The sequence below is a fragment of the Orycteropus afer genome, unplaced genomic scaffold (genome assembly GCF_000298275.1).
Source record: "Orycteropus afer afer isolate SDZICR_OR568_19922 unplaced genomic scaffold, OryAfe1.0 scaffold00155, whole genome shotgun sequence".
Lineage (NCBI taxonomy): Eukaryota > Metazoa > Chordata > Mammalia > Tubulidentata > Orycteropodidae > Orycteropus > Orycteropus afer.
The window spans coordinates 3,907,258-3,927,417 of NW_006921742.1; the positions used below are offsets into that span (position 1 = coordinate 3,907,258).

At 41.1% G+C, this 20,160-nt stretch overlaps 1 protein-coding gene and 1 pseudogene across 1 annotated transcript in view; both read left to right on the plus strand.

The window, feature by feature from the left end:
* Positions 1 to 1,786: 1,786 nt before the first annotated feature.
* The window catches only part of NHSL1 (NHS like 1), a 96,735-nt gene continuing 78,361 nt past the window's right edge, over positions 1,787 to 20,160 (plus strand). Inside the window, exons 1-2 of the mRNA XM_007946310.1 lie at positions 1,787 to 1,844; positions 4,763 to 4,915. Coding sequence (XP_007944501.1) covers positions 1,787 to 1,844; positions 4,763 to 4,915 — 211 coding nt within the window. The remainder of the gene's footprint in view (positions 1,845 to 4,762; positions 4,916 to 20,160) is intronic.
* Positions 7,579 to 8,278, plus strand: LOC103201565 (annotated as a pseudogene).

Genomic DNA, 20,160 nt, shown 5'->3' on the forward strand with positions numbered 1-20,160 from the left:
ATCATTTCAAAGCTTTTCCTGGAGGAAACCCTTTATATAAATGTTATTCTTTGACTAAGAGTTTTTATTATAAACTAAATGTTTTTAATTAGTGGATTATTATGTTTTCCATTCATTTGTAAGTCTGGTGGAAAGCTGTATGAAACTCAAAAACCCAAACTCACTGCTGTCAAGTTGGAACCGATTCATAGCTACCCCTCCTTGGGTTTCTGTGACGGTATCATTATGGAAGTAGACGCCCAATCCTCCTTCTGAGGAGTGGCTGTTGGGTTTGAACTGCCAGCCTTCTGGTTAGCAGTCAGATGCTTTAAGCACCACGCCACCAGAGATGGTCAATTACTATGAAGGGAAATTGGGGTGAGATGTGGGGAACATTCTTTTCTTTTGTTCCTTTTTACAATATTTCCTGATCTAGGTTTTTTTTTTTTTTTTTCTTTTTGTTCCTGTCCCTTTACTCTGGAGTTTGCCTTTCTAATATCTCCATTTCTGAATCTTCCCCAAGTCTTTTGTTTCCCAGTTGTCTGTGGTAATTGCAAAGGGGCAAAAGAACCAGAAGTCAAACCCAAAGAATGATTGTGACTACTCCCCTGTCCAAGAGTGTGTGTGTGTGTGTGTGTGTGTGTGTGTGTGTGTGAGAAGAGGACATTGTGGCATTTTAAAAACCAGACAGTTGGATGATTAAATTAAGTTTAAGATGGAGATTAAAGTAATTAGTGTGGTTTATCGAATTTTTCATTTGGAACTGGGAAGGTTTTTTTTCTCCCTCCTTTTAACAAGTGTGGCAGCTAGATGCAAATTAGATCACACTTAGGAACAGTTACAATACTGACTCTCAATCACTGGCAAAGATGGGTGAGAAGACGGGTATCCTGATTTGCAGGAAAATGCAAACGAACTCATCATTTGCAGCTCCATGGTGATTCTATTGTGAAGTTTTACTGCTTGTAAACCAGGAGCTCTGGTAGCATAGTGGCTAAAGCACTTGACTGCTAACCAGAAGGCTGGCGGTTCAAACCCACCAGCCACTCCTCGGAAGGAAGGTTGGGCAATCCTACTTCCGTAGTGATACTGCCTCGGAAACCCAAGGAGGGGTCGCTATGAGTCGGGGCCGACTCGACGGCACATAACAACAACAACAACAAACCAGTCCTATGGTATGGGAGGCTGAGCTTGGGGGCGTGGTAAAAAACAATAGTTTGGTTCTTTTTTCCTCCCTAAATCAGTTCAAAGTCCATATATCCTGAATTAACTGGAGAGTCGAAGAATCAACATGGAATTGCTTATAAACTTGTCAGCTACAGTAAAAAGATCTGCATGTTCCTAGTGGCCCAGTGAACATGGGGAATGCGTTTGCTTCCCCCTGACTTCCATAGAGGAATATCTGCACTGTTCTGTGGACTCTAGTGAGGAAAAACTTCTAACCTGTTGGAGAGAAAAGTGAATGAATGAGCACCAAGGCAGAAAGCCGATGTGAACATCATGCAAATAAGAGCCCTGATTGGCTTTCTCTTTCTTCCGGTGCATGTTGCAACTGGCTGCTCTTGCCCTGAAAGATTAGGTTTCATTGGGAGCTTTTCAGGTTCAAGGTTGGTTAATGGTTTGTGTCTGCCTGACAATAAACTCAACCTCAAAGTTACAACAGCTTGGGTAGTGCCTAAGGATAGGAGGCTGGAGGGAGACAGAAGACTGGAGCAGAAGCCAGCAGCTTTTCACCACCTGCCTGCTGGGCTGGCGCTGGGCTTTTCATGGCATTTAAACTTCTACACTCCATGCAGGCATTCTGGAAATGGTGGTCTTCATTAATGCAAAGATCAAGTCTTTAATTAAACTTTTTAAGAAGAAATGTAAGTTCCTTTTCTCCTCTCTGTCCACCGTGTGTCTTTTTATGTACTACTGTAACATTTGAGTGACGGAAGTAGAGTTAGTGACATAGTGTTTAGTAGGAGTTAAACTCCATTCTGTACTGGATTGTTCATTTAACTCACACCTTTGTAACTCAAGGGCAGTTATGTGATCTTAGAATGTTTTATTTATGGTTGGGATTTTAAGTGAATTCACTTCTTTGTGCTTCTCAAAAAAAAAAAAAAAAGGTCCTTTCAAAAAGTGGGAAAAACTTTGTATTTGTTTTCCTTGATTTTTTTTTTTTTTTTTTATTTTCATTAAGTATGCAGCTTAGGAAGGGAGCCTCTATGTAATATGTTTCGTGTTTTTTGGCAAGGATGAGCCTCTCAAACTCCCTGTGCTCTGTGCTGTTTTTAAAGAGCTCTATGACAAACTGTCTAGACTGATCAGCGATTGTTGCCAAGCACAGAGCCTTTGTGGTGTGGCTTCGTTGTGCACCTGTTAATGGTTTAAATTTCTTCAATCCAGGTACTTCTCCCTTCCTTTGAAATATAATTTCTGCAAATACATGGCTTTGTTTTTATGTAGCTGCTGGTTTATTTCATTTTCTCTTCTGGACCAGTGATTGAGACGGGATAAATGTGCATGGCTGGAGGCATTGGGAGGGGAAGCTTCGGAGTGAGCAACAAAGAACTGCGCCCTGGGTGCCTTTTCTGCAGCTCCCTTGCTCTACGCCTGGCTCAGGATGGATTGATTAGAATCAGCCCTGGCGAGAGGCAGCTACACCAGGGAAGCGACAACTGTTCTTTCATAGGAACCAGTTGGTACCTGTACAGTTGGGCTGATGATGGCATTGCACGACTTGAATGCCATTACTTGGATTTGATTTGTAATTAGCAAATAGGAAGAACTTCAGTTCTCAATATTTTCCCACTATGAAGAATGGTAATTAAATCTTTAAAACAAATGGATGTCAGCACAAAACATTGTAATGAACCCTGGATACTCTTTGGGGAATGTAGTTTGAGTTCAGCACTCTGCTATATTCCCAGGTACGTAGACAAGAGACATGCCAGGTCTTTGTGGGTGTTTATGTATTAAGATTGATAGTTGCATTCACCATGTAAAGCATGTGTTCAACGAGGGATTACATGAAGCACAAGGTGCATGATTTACATGTTTCTTTTGTCGAATACAAAAAGCAGAAAGCACATAGAACATTCTGTTTTTACATGGATGTTTAGTTCTGAGTGTTTATTTCCCCATTTAGAAATTTATGAAGAAGGTGGGATTACTTAAGAAATGAATTACTTGGAGACAGAGCTTGAGAGGTTGGAGAGTTTAGAAGCTGCAACAAAGATGGTTGATGGTGTGAGAGCTAATCTGTGGTTCAGCTTCATAGAGGAGCTGAGAAAGGTGCGGTTCCCCGTCCGTGATGTTTTCATTATTGCTACAGTTTTATAAGAGTTATTTCATGAGCTTAGGGCTTTACACACATTAATTAACATGATTTTTGTAGTAGCCCCAATAGCTGTGTTATGGGGTGTACTCAATTAATTTTAAATATGTTCACATAGATACAGTAGTTTGGGCTTCTTTGCTCACTTGACCTGGAGAATCTGTTTTATGGTTTAGTTTCCAGGTACATGTTAATTATGGAAATTTTTTTGCCCAGTGTGAATTCTCTAGCATAGGTCTGCATTAGGAACAACTTGCCTTTTACTCACAATTCTGGTATCTACTGGCTTTGGAGACTTTTCCGACTGGTCTCCATAAGTTGATGCCTTAGCATAGGCCCCTCTGTTCTACTTCTCTAGCCCATTACAGCGTCTTACAGTGCCAGCATATAGACGATATTTTAAAAAAGTGTTGATGACTTTGTTCTGGTGTTGGCGGCTTCAATTTGGTTTCCCCTTAGGGCCCCGACTTAGGTTGTGTTGTCCGGAAAAATGAAAGAGACAAACGGTCACAAGCTCTCATTTTTCCCTGTAATGTTCTAGTCTGTTTTGTGCTGGGAAAAATTAAATCGAAATGGATTTGGTTGGGAAAAGTCAATTGAACTGGAATGTTTTCTTTAAAAAAAATTTCCTAATATAAAAGTATTTCATGAAAACAAGAAATGCAGAGAAAATTTTATAGCACAAATTGATTTCCATTTCAATTAGCTATGCTGTTTAAATGTATTGAATTGAATGTTCATGCTTAATTTTAGAAAAATTTAGTTGTGTTTACAACAGTAATGTTTTTAAATAAAGCTTTAGAGAGGAAAGATTTGGTCTCAACCTTTTGGTAGGAAATTTATTTGTCAGGATAATCTGACACCTACTGATACAGTGGCCTTATAAGATTGGCTTCTGTTTATTTGCTGTGTGGAGTTAAGTAGGAATTGGTGGTCCTGTCACGTTTGTCAGTCATTGTGTAACACTGGGCTAGAGGAGGGCTTGGAATGCTGGGAAGCAGTGAACGGAGCAGAGCTTTACCAAAACATTGCAGTGGGTGATGGGCATAGTTCCAACTTTTCCTTTCGAGACTAAATACTATGTGAAAGATCCTTGGACTCTCAGATTCAATCTCATTCAGATTTGCTCCCTTTCCCCTTTGCTAGGAGCTCTGGTGGTGCAGTGGTTAAAGCACTCAGCTGCAAACCAAGAGATCAGTGGTTAGAGCTGGTTTGAACCCACCAGGCGCAGTGTGGAAGAGAGATGTGGCAGTCTGCTTCTGTACAAATTTAGCTTTGGAAACCCTATGGGGCAGTTCGAGTCTGTCCTATAGGGTCTCTGTTCCAACTCCATGTGAGGTTTTTGGGTTCCCCTTTAGCTGGCCTTTACCCATGGATATATTAGGCACCAAGATACCATTGATGTAGTAAATTTGGAGCCAGTGGAACTTAATCTGACACCTGTATTTATTCTTTCTACAGCGGTTTCCAACCTAGATGAGGAGAGCAGATGGACAGTCCACTACACTGCCCCATGGCACCAGCAGGAGAATGTGTTCCTTCCCTCCACGAGACCCCCCTGCGTGGAGGACCTGCACCGCCAAACCAAGCTGAACCTCAAATCCATGCTGAGAGGTAAGATGGCTGTCCTCGCAAGTTTGTTGTTCTTGGGTTACTGACTGTTAGAACTGAGAGTATAAACGACCACTTCCTGTAAAGGAAGATCTGTTTACTCACAACCTAAATGCCTAGAATGTTACTGTCTCTATAGAAACATGCCTATTTACAGATATGCAAATCTGTCTTCAAAGAGCTCACTCTTCTTTAGAAACCCTTTAGGGTGTTTAAACCACCAGTTCTAATGTAATCCAAACAAACTCCTGCTCACATGGGAAATTTTGCCAGTGCCTTTTTAAGCTATTGTTAAGTATTCAAAGCAAATTTGTTAAAGCTGGTACTTCCTAGTGGTCTGTTCTGTTAACTTCCAGTTGGGTGGAAAGGGGAAGTATGTACACTTTGAAGGCATGCTAAGTGGTTAATTTGCAGGAATTTGGACAGTGCCCAGGTAGGCTCCTTTAACCAGAGGCTCTGTCAGCAGATGGGCAGAGTCAACATGAAATACAGAGTATATTTTTGTATTTAAGGAGGCTGGCTGGTACAAGCACTTCGCAATCAGCTGCTAATCTAAAAATTGGCAATTTGAACCCATCCAGCAGCTCTGCATAAGAAAGGCCTGCCAAACTGCTTCTATAAAGATTACAGCCAAGCAAACCGGATGGAGCCAGTTCTACTCTGTAACACATGTGGTCACCATAAGTCAGGGGCTGACAATGACAGTACCATTCAGTGGTGACTCAACTGCAGCTAACAACAACATTCCAATATCTAGTTTGAGTTATTATTTTCATTTAAACTTATTGACGTTAAGAAGAGTATATGTATGGTAAGGAAGGCTTCAGAGAGGAGATAAAGAAGGGGCAGGTTCTTTAAAGAGGAAGGAGTGGCTTGTAAAGTCCACAGACTTTTTCTGAAAACAACAAAACCAAACTCTTACTGTACCAGATACTACCTTTACCAGCTTTCTCCTATTATGCAATATTTGGGACATAATTATACTAAAAGTTACTCTTTGTTTATCTGAAATTGTAACTTATGCGGTCATCCTGTATTTTATCTAATTGTGGAAGGCTTAAATCTGGGAGAAGTTCTGTTTGCCATTGTTTCAAGGAAAATCCAGCACGAGGACCTGTCTGGTTATCTGGATAGTTTTACTACTATAAAACCAATTGCATTGTGTTGATTCCAGCTCATGTGACCCCATGTGTTTCAGAACAGAACTACGCTCATAGGGTGTTCAATGGCTGTAAGCTTTTGAAAATGGATCACCAGGCCTTTCTCCGAAGGCACCTCAAGTAGATTCTGACTTTCACCCTTTCAGTTTGTAGCCAAGGGCTTACCCATTTGCTCCATGCAGGGATTCTTTACTAGCATATCAATAATTTATTAAGTGTTTCATTCTTTAATGTACTACTACTATAACAACAATTTCTAGCTATCATTTATTAGATGCTTAAATATGTGTCATGTTCTCTTCTAAGTCCTTTACATGTGTTATTTAATCATCACAGTAATCCTATTATTTACTATTATCCTACCCATTTTACAGAGGAACAAATGGAGGCACAAATACAACAAAGTTGCCTAATTGCAAAGTTAGTTAGTGGTAGAATCAGGACTTAATAAGGTTGGGCAGGCAGAGCGTATTCTTTTTTGTTTCCCCCCCTTTGGTGAAAGTATATGCAAAGCATATACCCATTCAATAATTTTTACATGTACACTTCATAGACACTGGATACATGCTCCATATTGTATCACTGTTCTCACAAATACTGCCCTTATTTTTGACCATGTTAATAAGATTCCCTAATACTTGAATTTCTCATCTGTGCTTTAGAGTCACTGTTGGCATTTTGATCTCATATAGATAATTCTTTAAAAGGGCACAGTGACACCGACTGTATTCTTTGAGTTATGCAACCATTCTTCCCTCCTTTTCTAAGTTGTTCCTCCCCTATTAACATAAACTCACTGCCCACTAAGGTTCAATCTGATCTTCCGAGTTGCTGTTGTCACTTTGATCCCATATAAATTGCTCTTAAAATTTCTTAATCCTCAAGGCAGACAATTTTTACTAGTTAAGCTAAACTACTGTTTGGTTTTAAGAAGACTTTTTTTTTTTTTTTAAATGCTTAATTGTTAATGAGCACATGCCACCCTGATATCACTGTTCACCTTATAGGTCTGTCTATCATTTGGCTGCCAGTTGAGTCACTGGGGTTAAGTTGACTTCCTAGCCTGGTGTCTGAGGACCATAGTTTCAGGGGTTCCACCAGTCTTCATCAGACCTGGAAGCTTGATCTTTTTTATGATTTTGAGTTTTGTTCCACATTTCTTCTCACTCTACCCATGGATCCCACTCTATCCCTTTCACAGGGATAGCCAGGCACCATCTACTTCTTCTGGTCTCAGGGTCATGGAAACTAGGTTCTTTTGAACTAATTATTTTCTTTAGAGGGTATTTTTGGTTTAAGATTTAAAAATTATCTCAGGGCAGTCATTTCAGAGGTTTACCCAGCCCCCTTGGCTTCAGAAAGTCTGGAGTACATGAGAATTAGAAATTCTGTTCTTCATTTCCTCCCTTTTGATCAAGATTCTTTTATAGACTCTTTGATCAAAATGTTCAGTAATGGTAGCCAAAATGTTAGATATGTGAAGGCTGAGGTGGTAAGAAAGGTACTGGAATGCAAATATGAATTCATCAGATAGGGCCTGGAATGGTTCCGCAAATTAAGTCTGTGTGCATGGAGTGCCTGGACCATGGGGGAATGGATCAGCCCTAAAGACAGATTAAAAGTTGCAAAGGAGGGAAGAGAGTTCAAGAGAAGATTCTGGAAGTTCATATTTAAAAAGGTACAAAAAATAGCAGAAGATAACATTCCATGGTGAAGGAGACCAAGAACCAGGACTGGAACCAGGAGATAGATCAGAAGGACCATACTGAGGTCTTAGAGGAGAAGACCTTTTCATGTGTTTGAACAACAGTTGGATAAAGCATTGTGTGGCTTCCAAAAGCCATCCTTATCCACTCTTGACAACCAAATCATAGTCATCACCTCTCATGCAGGTCAGATTGTCAAGCATGAAGAATATCAAGTGTGTGCCAACTAAAGACATGACGATTTATCATAGACCATATGAAAAGGGGCACCTAATCAACAAGTTTAAGGTAAATTTTCCTGAGAATAGCTTTCTCTGCCCTGATAAACTCTCTTTGCTGGAAAATCTTCTACCTGAGAGGAAGGAAGTAGAAGAGACTGATGAAGTCAATCAGGTAGAACTGGTGGACTTTGATCCAAACCTGGAAAGACGGCACCATTACATTGGAGAAGCATGTGAGGATGATGACCCCAGAGTGGAGTTCAGTGTCAGGCCTCTTAAAGGAGGCCAGTGGCTAGCACTCACTTTGGCATTATCTGTACAGTAGTGAATAAATGAAGGACTATAATCCCAATGTGCTCATTACTTGCTGTTGCTTTTAATATCCAGCTAGAGTAGTGTGAACATTACTACTGATTCTTCTTGCAAAGAAGGCAAAGGAGGAGGTTGTTCATGGAGGCAGTTAATCACACATTTCATGTCCTGCTGTTCCGGACTCTGCTTCTTCTGTTGCTCCAGGTAAATAGAGACCAATTGTCAAGCCTTCCATGGCCACTTGCAAACTTTAAGACCCCGGGCACTACTTAACCAACCAGAGGTAGAACAGAAGCACCAAATACATTCTTAGGGCAATTAACTGGGATGTCCCATGAAACCATGACCCTAAACCTCCAGACCAAGAAACCAGATCCCATGAGATTGTTGGTTGTGGACATAAGCAGCCTGTTTTGGTCCTCTAGTGCTGCTATAACAGACATACCACAAGTGGGTGGCTTTTAACAAACAAGGATTTATCCTCTTACAGTTTAGGACACTAGAACTCCAAGTTCAAAGTGCCAGCTCTACGGGCTGGGTGAAAGTCCCTTGAACTTGGGCTTCAACTCTGCCTCTTGCTCCACTTAGCTCAGGTGGCTGCTGACTGCTGAGGCTGACAAACCCAAGGTCAACAAGTAAAATGGCACAGTCCCAAAATTATCAGGCAACACAGGCCACTAATTCAAGTCCATTAACAGTCCCACTGTCCTCAGACATTGTGGCAAGCCATTGAGATGAAGACTCGGCCAAATTCAGGATCCAAATATGCCAAAAGCTAGAGACCTTCCTTAGTTTCTTCTTGCATATTGGAGGCAGATCATGTCCCTAAGGCAGCTACTCAGCTGCTCAAAGTAGATTCCACCATGGAGTTGATTACTAGTCTCATCATGGGGAATACTACATCCAGTGCTACCCAGCCACTCAACCAGGTCCAGCCAAGTTGACACCCAACCTTAACTGCCGCACAGTCTCTCCCCCTTTTTTTTTGTTATTGTTATAAATACATCTGTCACACAACCTTGCCAGTTCAACTTTTTACAGGTGTACACCTTATTGACAGCAGTGAAATAACTGGCTGTGCAGCCCTATGCTTAGTCAATGCAATTTTTCCATCACCATTAACCCTCCATTCCCCCCTCCTTCCTGCCCCTGGTAACCACTTATAAACTTTGGTCTCTATGAGTTTACCTTTTCTTGTCTTTTCATATAAGTGAGGTTATATAATACTTGTCCTTCTGTGACTGCAATTTACAATCTTGACATTGCACTAGCCAGAAATGAGGACATTAATAGGTTCTCCTTTTCATTTAACCTGCATGACCTATACATTGACTGCTACAGGCTTAAATGAGAAGAATAGCATTGGTTTGGCTCTTCTGTAGGGCCTTGGAGTTGTACTTTGATCTTTATTGCCTTTTATGATGTTGATGGCTTAAGGTTCCTAGAACCAACCAAACCTTCTAGATCCCTTTCAGTTTCTAGTGATTTATCTTTAGTAAATTTCAACAAGGAACTTCTCTATTTATAGCCTGACTTCCTCCACCAAATAATTAATAAGAATATTAAATGGCACCCTTCCCAGGACAAAGCCTGAGGCAGTGCCATTGCTAGCATGTCTGTGCCAGCTTTGAACAACAAAGCGCTGCATAGTCTGGTCTGTAGAAAATGCTTTTGCTTGAAGGTCTCGGGAGTTTGAATATTCAGACCTAACTTTCTGTTTTTGAACTTTCTCCAGAATATTGTGCTTCATTACATATTTCTTATTATTTTCAAATGCCAGCTCAAAGCTTTTCTTTCCTTCCCCTTAGAAAATTGAACACAGAATTTTCTGATTGTATTCTCCTTTAGACCCTTCAGTGGACCCATATGAAACCTCTCCAGTGGTTTGGCTGCCTAGCTTTGTTTCAGTTTGAAATGCTTTAGTAATGGCTTTGATGCCCCAAAATGGTTCATCAAAGGGATTTCATATATATATATATACATATATACATATACATACATACATACATACATACATATATATATATTGAAGATTCTTGCGGCTCAACTTTGAAACTCTAGATTTAAAAGCTACCAAAGAGATTTTGGATTAATAATAACTAAGTACGGTGGTTGGGATAGATTAAGTGAGAAAGAGCGTCCGAGTTCTTTGGTTTGTCACTTATTTACTTTCAATCACATGTACGGAACTTCACGTACCATGTCTCCTATATCATCTTAGCAACCTGAGATAAATACAACACAAATACAGGTTATTTATTGCCTCATTATCAGTGGAGATTTTTTTTAAAAAAATTCAGTCCCAAAATAAGTGACACCATTAAGGTTTGATGTTATATAGGTTATCAGTCTAAATTAATCTGACCTCAACATTTTTTTGCTTAAAAATACAAAAAGGTAGCTAGTTATTCACAATGAATAATCTTTTTATTCTGTCTTCTGTTCTTACTGTGATTTTAGTCCCAGTTTTAAGGAAAGTATACCATTCTTTAATGTTAAACAGCTTGATGTGTTTGCGTAGTTATTAAATGCTCATTGCGTAAATTGGTCTGCCAGTTTTTCAGAAGCTGGACTCTGCTCCAGAGGACCATAAAGTACTGAGGGAAATGATAAAAGCAAAGACTAATAAATTAATAACTAAATGTTGTAAACATTTACTTGTTAAAAGTTATGTAGAAATGCTTAGTCATTCGAATGATTGAGGAAAGCACAGATTTACCAGGAAATCTTTTGAAAAATTTAAGTTGCTATATAAAGGCAGATCAAAAACACAATTTAATATGTGTTTGAGCATCAATTCTGTAACGTGCTTGGAGTTTTCAAGTGAACTGATGAAAATGCATGGGTCCTTAACTTTAAAGAGCTGAGCTTGCTGTCTTGCATCAAGATTGAATAGTGTGGTGAAGGTGTTTATGGGTTACAATGGGCACCTAGAGAGAGGCTCAGCTGGAAAAGAAAAATGTTGGAAAAAACCCTACCCCACCAGGAGCTCTGGTGGCAAAGTGCCTAAAGGACTTGACTGCTAACCAGAAGGCTGGTGGTTCAAACCCACCAGCCACTCCTCGTAAGGAAGGTTGGGCAATCTACTTCTGTAGTGGTCCTGCCTCGGAAACCCAAGGAGGGGTTGCCATGAACTGGGTACAGCTCGATGGCACATAACAACAGCAACCACAACCACCAGCTCAACTGCTGCAGTGGAAAGGAATGGCTCATCCCAGGTGTGTAAAAGGCCTGTGGACTATAGGAGCAGGTTGTCTTCCATGTGCCAACTTCACTCTACTTGGGTCCAAATAGCAGGTACCATTTGTCTGCACTATTGGAGAGTCTCTAGAGAATTTGATACAGTTTGGTAGACATGCTTGGTTTTGTTGATTTGTTACTTGAGATTTAGGGTAATGATTTACTGCTAATGATATATATGCATAACCTAGATTTAAAAACTATTTTTAGAATTCAGCTACAAAAAGAAAAACAATTAAAAATTTAGCAAATGACTTGAATAGGCATCTCTCCAAAGATATCTAAATGACAAATACGCACATCATTAGCCATTAGGGAAATGCAAATGCAAAGCTACTCACACCAACTAGGATGGCAATAATAACAATAATTAGAAAATAACAAGTGTTGATGAGGATGTGGAGAGATTGGAACTCTTGTCCCTTGCTGGTGGGGATATAAAATGGTACAGCTGCAGTGGAAAACAGGTTTGGTAGCTTCCCAAAAATAAAACATAGAGTTATATGACTCAGCAGTTCCACTCCCAGGCATCTACCATAACAGTTGGAAAACTGGACTCCATTGTTCATTGCAGCATTATTCAAAATAGCTAGAAAACAGAAACAAGCCAAGTGCTCATTAACAGATTAATGGGTGAATGGATAAATAACACACACACACACACACACACACACAATGGAATATTATTCAGCCATAAAAAGAGAATAAAGTTCTGATACAGAGTACAACATAGATAAACCTTGAAAACATGCTAAATGAAATAAGCCAGACATAACAGGACAAATATTGCATAGAGACAGAAAGTAGACTAGAGGTTTCCAGGGTCAGGGAAAGTGGGCAATGGGGAATTATTGCTCACTGGAGACAGTGTTTCTATCTGAGTAATGAAAAAGTTTTAGAAGTACACAGTAGTGATGGTTGCATATCATTGTGAATGTAATCACTGTCACTGAATTGCACACTTAAAAATGGTTAAAATGACCATAATTTAAAACAGTATTTTGGTATTTGTTTTCATAAGACATCTGGTTAGTGCTAAAAAAGGGAATTTCTGAAGGTAAGACCCCTTTATTAATAACAAATTCACTCAGCTTCTTACAGAGTTTGCAGAAGAATTCTACTCTTTTAATCTCCATGGTCTTTTGAACACTTTTTGAATGACATTGGGGTTATGGTGATAAGTAACTAGATTTTGTCTGGATAGTTTTTAGCTTAACTGAAAAAAAGCCACAAAATGAAGCAGAAAAGGGGATTTGAGGAACAGGGAGGCCATGCTTAGGCCCAAGGAAAGGTCCAGATTTTATCTCTTTACCATCTCATTTGATCATTGTGCACATGTTAAAGGCTGAAACAAAGATAGAAGTTATTTTTAAAATTGTACCACATAAAACAGCCCAGCATGGAGGGGGGGGCAGGTAAACATTATTTCTTGCAATGTGTCAACAGGCAGTTTAGTTACTGGAACCATGTACACTCTGCTGCTTGAATTAGTTCACAGAGCATCTGTTGTTGATATCAGAAGTGTTCTGCAATCTCAGCAGTCTTTCCTGAAGAAGGACAATTCTGTGGGTCAGCTTGCTCTGTGGCTCTAGAATTAGAGATGTGAATGCAAGGAGGGGTGTTGAATCTGGCCTGTGTTCATTCACAATCAGAGGGGCATATTTATTCTATTGGAAATTCAGGAGCTAAGCATTTAAACTATGGAAAAAATATTTGTACCAAGTGGTTAAGAACAAGAGAGAGAGAGAGAGAATGAGAGAGAGATCGAGAGAAAGAAAATGTGTGTGTGTCTTTGTTGTTGCTATGTGCCGTTGAGTCGGCCCCGACTCATAGCGACCCCTCCTTGGGTTCCGAGGCAGTATCACTACGGAAGTAGATTGCCCCATCTTCCTTCCGAGGAGTGGCTGGTGGGTTTGAACCACCAGCCTTCTGGTTAGCAGTCAAGTGCCTTAGGCACTACGCTAGCAGAGCTCCCACGTGTGTCTATACTCAACAAAAAACAAACTCACTGCCGTTGAGTTGATCCCGACTCATAGTGACCCCTCCTTGGGCTCTCTAGGTAGCATCTCCACGGAAGTAGATTGCCCAGTCTTCTGAGGAGTGGCTTGTGGGTTTGAACCACCAGCCTTCTGGTTAGCAGTCAAATGCCTTAGGCAGTAGGCCACCTTGCTTCAAAGTAGTTCCAGCAGCCAGGGCTTGCTGACAGATCTTGACACATGGACTTTATGTAAGAAAGACTGCATCTGCATCCCCTTGTCACGAAGACTCCTATTTCACTTTGGACCTAGACAGATAAGTCCAAAGTTGTGGGGGTTCTCTGTGGATTTGTGACCACCCATGCTACGTTCTGATGAGGAGGAGGAGATCTCTGTTTGCCTTGGGCTTGTGGGTGCCTGGGATGCCACAGACATGACTCTGGCTATGGATTCTCCTGCTGGGTCCTACAGCAGTCTGCACAGGGCTGTCTGGAAGATGCCTTTGTAGCTTGCCTGGAGGGGTTGACTGAAACTGCTCCATCCCAGAGGGAAGCACCTGCACAACTCAGGTAGGTTTAACAAAGACATCAAACATGACAGATGAAACAAATAACTATAAGGCAAACAGCCATGTAACCATCATCCAGGTCAAAAAACATAGCCTGCCCTCCTGATGCCTCCTGGGATGTCCACTTTCTAACAGGAAAGTCCAGGTTTAGTGGAAGGCACATGGGTTGCCTCTAGGTTCTGACTTGGTTATCTACTACTCCTTCTGTGTTGTTGCTGTTACTTGCCTTCCCATTCCGGGTGAATATGATTTGAGTTTAATTCCAGGTATGTTTCTCCAGCAATCTGAGTTTGCTTTCTCATATGTAAACTAGCGTAATACTCATTCTCATGGGAATAAAATGAGCTTATTTATGTAAGGTATTTCAAAGGACCTATCCCTCAATGCCTCAATGGGAAAACAGTAAGTTTGTGGAGGGAAGGGTTGCATTTTAATTTAATCTGAATTGAGTACAGATACAATTTTATAAATCTCAGCCCTCATTTCCAAATGGCCACCATGCCTTAGTTGGTGCTCCCCCCCATGCCTTATGCTCCAGAGATAAGCTATGGAAGAGAAGACAAAGAGGAAGAGAAGACAAACACAACGAATATCAGCAGAGGACAGTGATGGACACAGACACTGGACACTCAGCTTCATCTAATCCACATAAGCAAGAAACTTCCTTCCCTGCTTACCACTGACCCCTGAAGGGACCCCTAAAATACACAGTCTGGATGAAACCATGTAGTTTGCTTAGTCAATACCTCTTTTCCATGTTGTAGAAAAACAAACTGAGGCCTAGAGAAGTTAGGCATTAGCTTCCAGCCACCTGGCAGCTTAATAGATGACTGTGTCAGCACTCAAGTCCATGGACTGATACTCAGTCCATGCTGGCCTATTTGATCTAGGATGCTGAGCACTGAGGATACTGCGTAGTTTGAAATCAGGCAGGATTTTTGTCAGCGTTGTATCCTTTCACCATGCTTATTCAATCTGTAATGCTGAGCAGATAATCTGAGACCATGGCATCAGGATTGGAGGAAGATTCATTAACAACCTGTGATATGCAGATGACAAAACCTTGCTTGTTGAAAGTGAAAATGACTTGAAGTGCTCACTGGTGAAGATCAAAGACTACATTCTTAAACATGGACTACACGTCGACATAAAACAAAAATCCTCACAACTGGACCAATAAGCAGCCTCATGATAAATGTAGAAAAGATTGAAGTTGTCAAAGATTTCATTTTACTTGGATCCACAGTCAATGCCCATGCAAGAAACAGTCAGAAAATCACAAGTCTTACTGCATTGGGAAAATTTACTGCAAAAGACGTCTTTAAAGTGTTAAAGAGCAAAGATGTCACTTTGAAGACTGAGGTGCGCCTGACCCAAGCCATGATCTTTTTAATAACCTCATATGTATATGAGAGCTAGGCAATGAAAAAGGAAGACTGCAGAAGAATTGATACATTTGCATTGGGGTGTTGGTGAAGAATATTGAAAATACAGGCTACTAAAAGAACGAACAAATCTGTCTTGTAGGAAGTACACCAGGATGCTTCTTAGAACTGAGAATGGCCAGACTTCATCTCTTGTACTTGGTCATGTTATCAGGAGGGACCAGTCCCTGGAGAAGGATATCATGCTTAGAAAAGAAGAGGGTCAATGAAAAAGGGGAAGGCCCTCAATGAGATGGATTGACGTGGTGGGTATGACAGTGGGCTGAGGTATAGCAATGATTGTGAGGATGGTGCAGGACCAGGCAGTGTTTTGTTCTGTTGTACACAGGGTCACTGTAAGTCAGAACTGACACAACAGCATCCCTTTGATGCCTCTTTAGCTATTTTAATCTTTCAGAAAATTCACATGGGCATGCTTCATTCAGAATCTGATGGCCCAAAGATAGACTGGGTTCCAGTTAGCTTGCAAAATTCAGAGTAGCCTATTGGTGCCTGTTCTGGTTACCTAGTGCTGCTCTGACAAGTATATACCACAAATGGAATGGCCTTAACAAACAGGAGTTTACTCTCTTACAGTTTGGAGGCTTTAAGTCCAAGTTCAAAGTGCCAGGCTCTAGGGGCTGGGTGAAAGCCCTTCAGCCTTGGGCTTCAGCTCTGCTTCCAGCTCCCAGGCCACTGAACCTAGAGGCTTTTTTTTCACTCAGACAGCTGCTGGCTGCTGAGGCTGCCAAGCCCAAGGTTGACAAGTAAAAAGGCACAGTCCCGATATTACCTGACCACATGGCAGGCCATTAATTCAAGTCCATTATAAGTCCCAAGGTTGGCAGAGCATGGCAAGCTGCGGAACAATAACACGGCTACATGCAGAGTCCAAGTGTGCCACAAACTAGAGACTATCCCCAAGGTTTCTCCTTATATGCAGACCCCATCCCAATGAGAGCTACTCAGCTGCTTGTGGTAGATCCCACCATTGAGTTGATTGCCAGTCTCATCATGGGGAATAATTACCACCAGCTGCCTGGCAGCGCAACTAGCGCCAGCCCAGTTGACGTACAAATCTACCACAGTGCCTAAAGGCAGTAGCTTCACAGTTGCTCATGAAATCTTATCACTCATCCCTGATTTCATTAAAATTCAAGTAAGTTTAAGAAAAAGAAAGAAAGGAAGCTTTGCCATGTTACATCAATGTGATTAATATCCATAACCATTGTTTCACCTTAATGACATTTGCTACTTATTTAGGGTTATAGCAGGTCTTTACTACTTCAAGGGACTTTACAAAAAGTATAGTTTATGGAAGAGGAAAGGGAAAGAACGATGAGGCTATGGAAATAATTTAAATAAACTGAGGATTTAGCACTTACAGCTGAGTTTACACTGCCTAGTTCTTTACTAGCATTTTTCCTGAATAATCCTTAGTAAAATTAGCATATAAAAGGAGCAGGTGGTTAAAGAAAGATTACTTACAAATTTTTATATAAGTAAGAAATATTAAATATTCTATATTCATTCATAGGAGCTCTGGTAGCATAGTGCCTAAGGCACTTGACTGCTAACCAGAAGGCTGGCGGTTCAAACCCACCAGCCACTCCTTGGAAGGAAGATGGGGCAATCTACTTCTGTAGTGATACTGCCTCAGAAACCCAAGGAGGGGTCGCTATGAGTTGGGTCCGACTCGACGGCACATAACAACAACAACAACAACATATTCATTCATAAAGAATTCAAGTTATTTTCAATTTTCAATAAATACAAGCATAGAATTGGTGTTTGTGGGGTGGGGAGTAGATTATTCAAAAAAGCCCTTGAAGGAGGTGGGAAACATAACATTAAAACGTGTCAAAACCGCAGTCTGTGTAAGGTGGAAACCTGTCAGAGAAAGAAAACACAAATATTTTCCACTGAAGTGAGCAATGGAAAAATGGGAAGACTGCACCCTGTCAAAGGCAAAATATGTATGAGACCCAGAAAAACATGGCAGTGCCATCAAGTTTCAGCTCGCACACGTTTCACTGTGATTGTCTCATCTTCTAAATGCAGAGCAGCATTGACATCTTGCTGTGTCACTAACTATTCCAGAAAATTACATACCAGTTGCTGTTGAGTTGATTCTGGCGTCTGGTGACACGTTGTGTGTCAGGAGACATATGCCCCATAAAATGTTCAATGGTAGAATTTTTGGAAGTAGATCACCAGGCCTTTCTTTCGAGGTGCTTCTGGGGGGACTCCAGTCGTCACCCTTTGGTTAGCAGCTGAGTGTTTTGACTGTTTTACCACTCAGGGACTCTAGAAAATGAGCTAGGAGACAGCTGTGGGACCTTGGGCAAATCACATCCCATCTTTTTCTTTGAATTCCTCCACTGGAAAGCAATTTGTGATCTCTAAGTCCCCTTTGAAGGAGCTCTGGTGATGTGGTGCCTAAGGCATTTGACTGCTAAGCAGAAGGTCAGTGGTTCAAACCTACCAGCAGCTCTCCAGAAGGAAGATGGGAAATCTACTGCCATAAAGATTTACTTCCTGAGAAACCCAGTGGGGGTTGCTATGAGTCGGAATTGACTTGATGGCTGTGGGTGTTTGTTTTTTTTAAAGTCCCCCTTTAAGATCTAAATTTCTGATTGATTTCTTACTACTTAACTGTTTGAGGGTGATAAGTATAAAGTTTATTGACATGAAAATATAACTGATGGCTAAACATGAATCTTACAAACACAGTCAAGTTTGTGTTGACATAAGAATTTGCCAAGTGCCTACTATGGAAGAGGCATTGGTCTCGGTATTGTCACAGAGTCAAAGATGAATAACATGATCCTTTGCTCTAGAATCTTAACCAACCAAGGGAGATAAGAAGAGTGCATGAATAACTCATGTACAAGGTTGACGATGATGGCATCATTGAGCTTTGCCCCCATCTGGCAGTGCTGTCTTTAAAACTTAAACCTGATCATACCTCTTGTGGTAGTTAAATTGTGTGTCAACTTGGTTGGGCCTGGTTTTGAGTGGCTGGGCAGCTGCATGTAGTTATTCCCCATGATGAGACTAGTAATCAACTCCATCGTGGAATCTACTGTGAGCAGCTCATAAGAAGATGCTTTGAAAAATGTCTGGAGCTTTTTGGCATGCTTGGACCCTGGATGTAGCCAAGTCTTCATCTCAGTGGCCTTCTGTGTTGCTTGGTAATCTTGGGACTGTGCCTCGTTACTTGTCGACCTTGGGTTTGTCAGCCTTGGCAGCAAGCAGCTGCCTGAGTTAAGAGAAGTGTCCTGCTTCCATGGGCTGGGAGCAGGAGGCAGAATTGAAGCCCAAGATTAAGAGACTTTTTCCTAGCCCCTAAAGCTGGCACTTTGAACTTGGACTTCTAACCTTCTCAACTGTAAGAGAATAAATCCCTGTTTGTTAAAGCTATTCTATTTGTGGTTATTTCTGTTAGAGCAACACTAGAGAACCAAAACACCTATCTTTTGTTAAAATTTCTTTACTAGCTCCCCATCACTGAGAGGACCAAATCTAAACTCCTTAGCATGTAAGAACCTTTGTGATCTCACCCCTGTTAGTCTAGCCTCATCTACCAAATCACATTTGCTCTCTCATGCATCTTTACTTCCATACCCTAGTTTTGTTTTTTTCAACCTGTGCCTTCACATGTAAGGACACCATCTTTCATCTAGAATGCAAGTTCGACTTTTCTGTGTACTGCACATCCTGATTCATTCCTTCTCCTAAGCCACAACCTCACACACCTAATTCCTATTCCCCTTTTAAGAGTTATCCCATGGGTACCCTCCCCCAGAGTTTTCTTGGACTCCCCAGAGCAGACCTGGGCATCCCTTCTCCACACATTCCCAGACACCTTACACCTGTCCATTAAACTGCTTGTAGTAGGCTGTGTAATTGTGTTTACCTGTGTAGCTCACCCCTTTTTGGCAAGATCCTTGGGAGCGGGACCTTCTTTTTTTTTGACTTTTGAGTTCCTGGCACACAGCCCAATGTTTGGCACAGTAGATATTTTTGGATTTGTGGAGATCCTGAAAGCACTTTGCATAGTCATTTAGAACTCAGGAGAGAGTTAAAGGCACTGAGGAACTGTTGAGAATGTGGGAGTGAAGAGATGCAGAGGGAGACAGCAAGGGGAGAAGAATGAGGATACCTGGAGTGAGTATCCTCAAGGGAGGAGTTTTGAAGATTTTATTTTAGGACCTGAGAAGGTAGATCAGGATGGGACAGTCCTCGTGGTCCTCACAAAAGGTGACAGGGTCAGAAGACAGACAACTGAATTGGTCTTTAGACTGCCATTGAAGACCTTTGAGAGAGGCCTACAAAGCCAGATTTCATGAGAATTATTTTTTTTATTATTATTATTATTTTTTTTATTTGTTTGTTTTTATTTGGGTGAAGATTTACAGAGCAAATTCACTTTCCATACAGCAGTTCACATATACTTTGTCTCATGTAATTGACCACAGTTTACCACAATGCAAAAGCTCCCCTCCCACTTCCTCCCCATAGTTACCTCTTCCCAGTGACCATCCCTCCATACTCTCCTGCACCCTGAGCTGTCTCCCTGTGCATAAGAAGCCCTTCCTTCTCCCATGATTGTTCTCTCTAGGGAGTGTGTCTACTTGA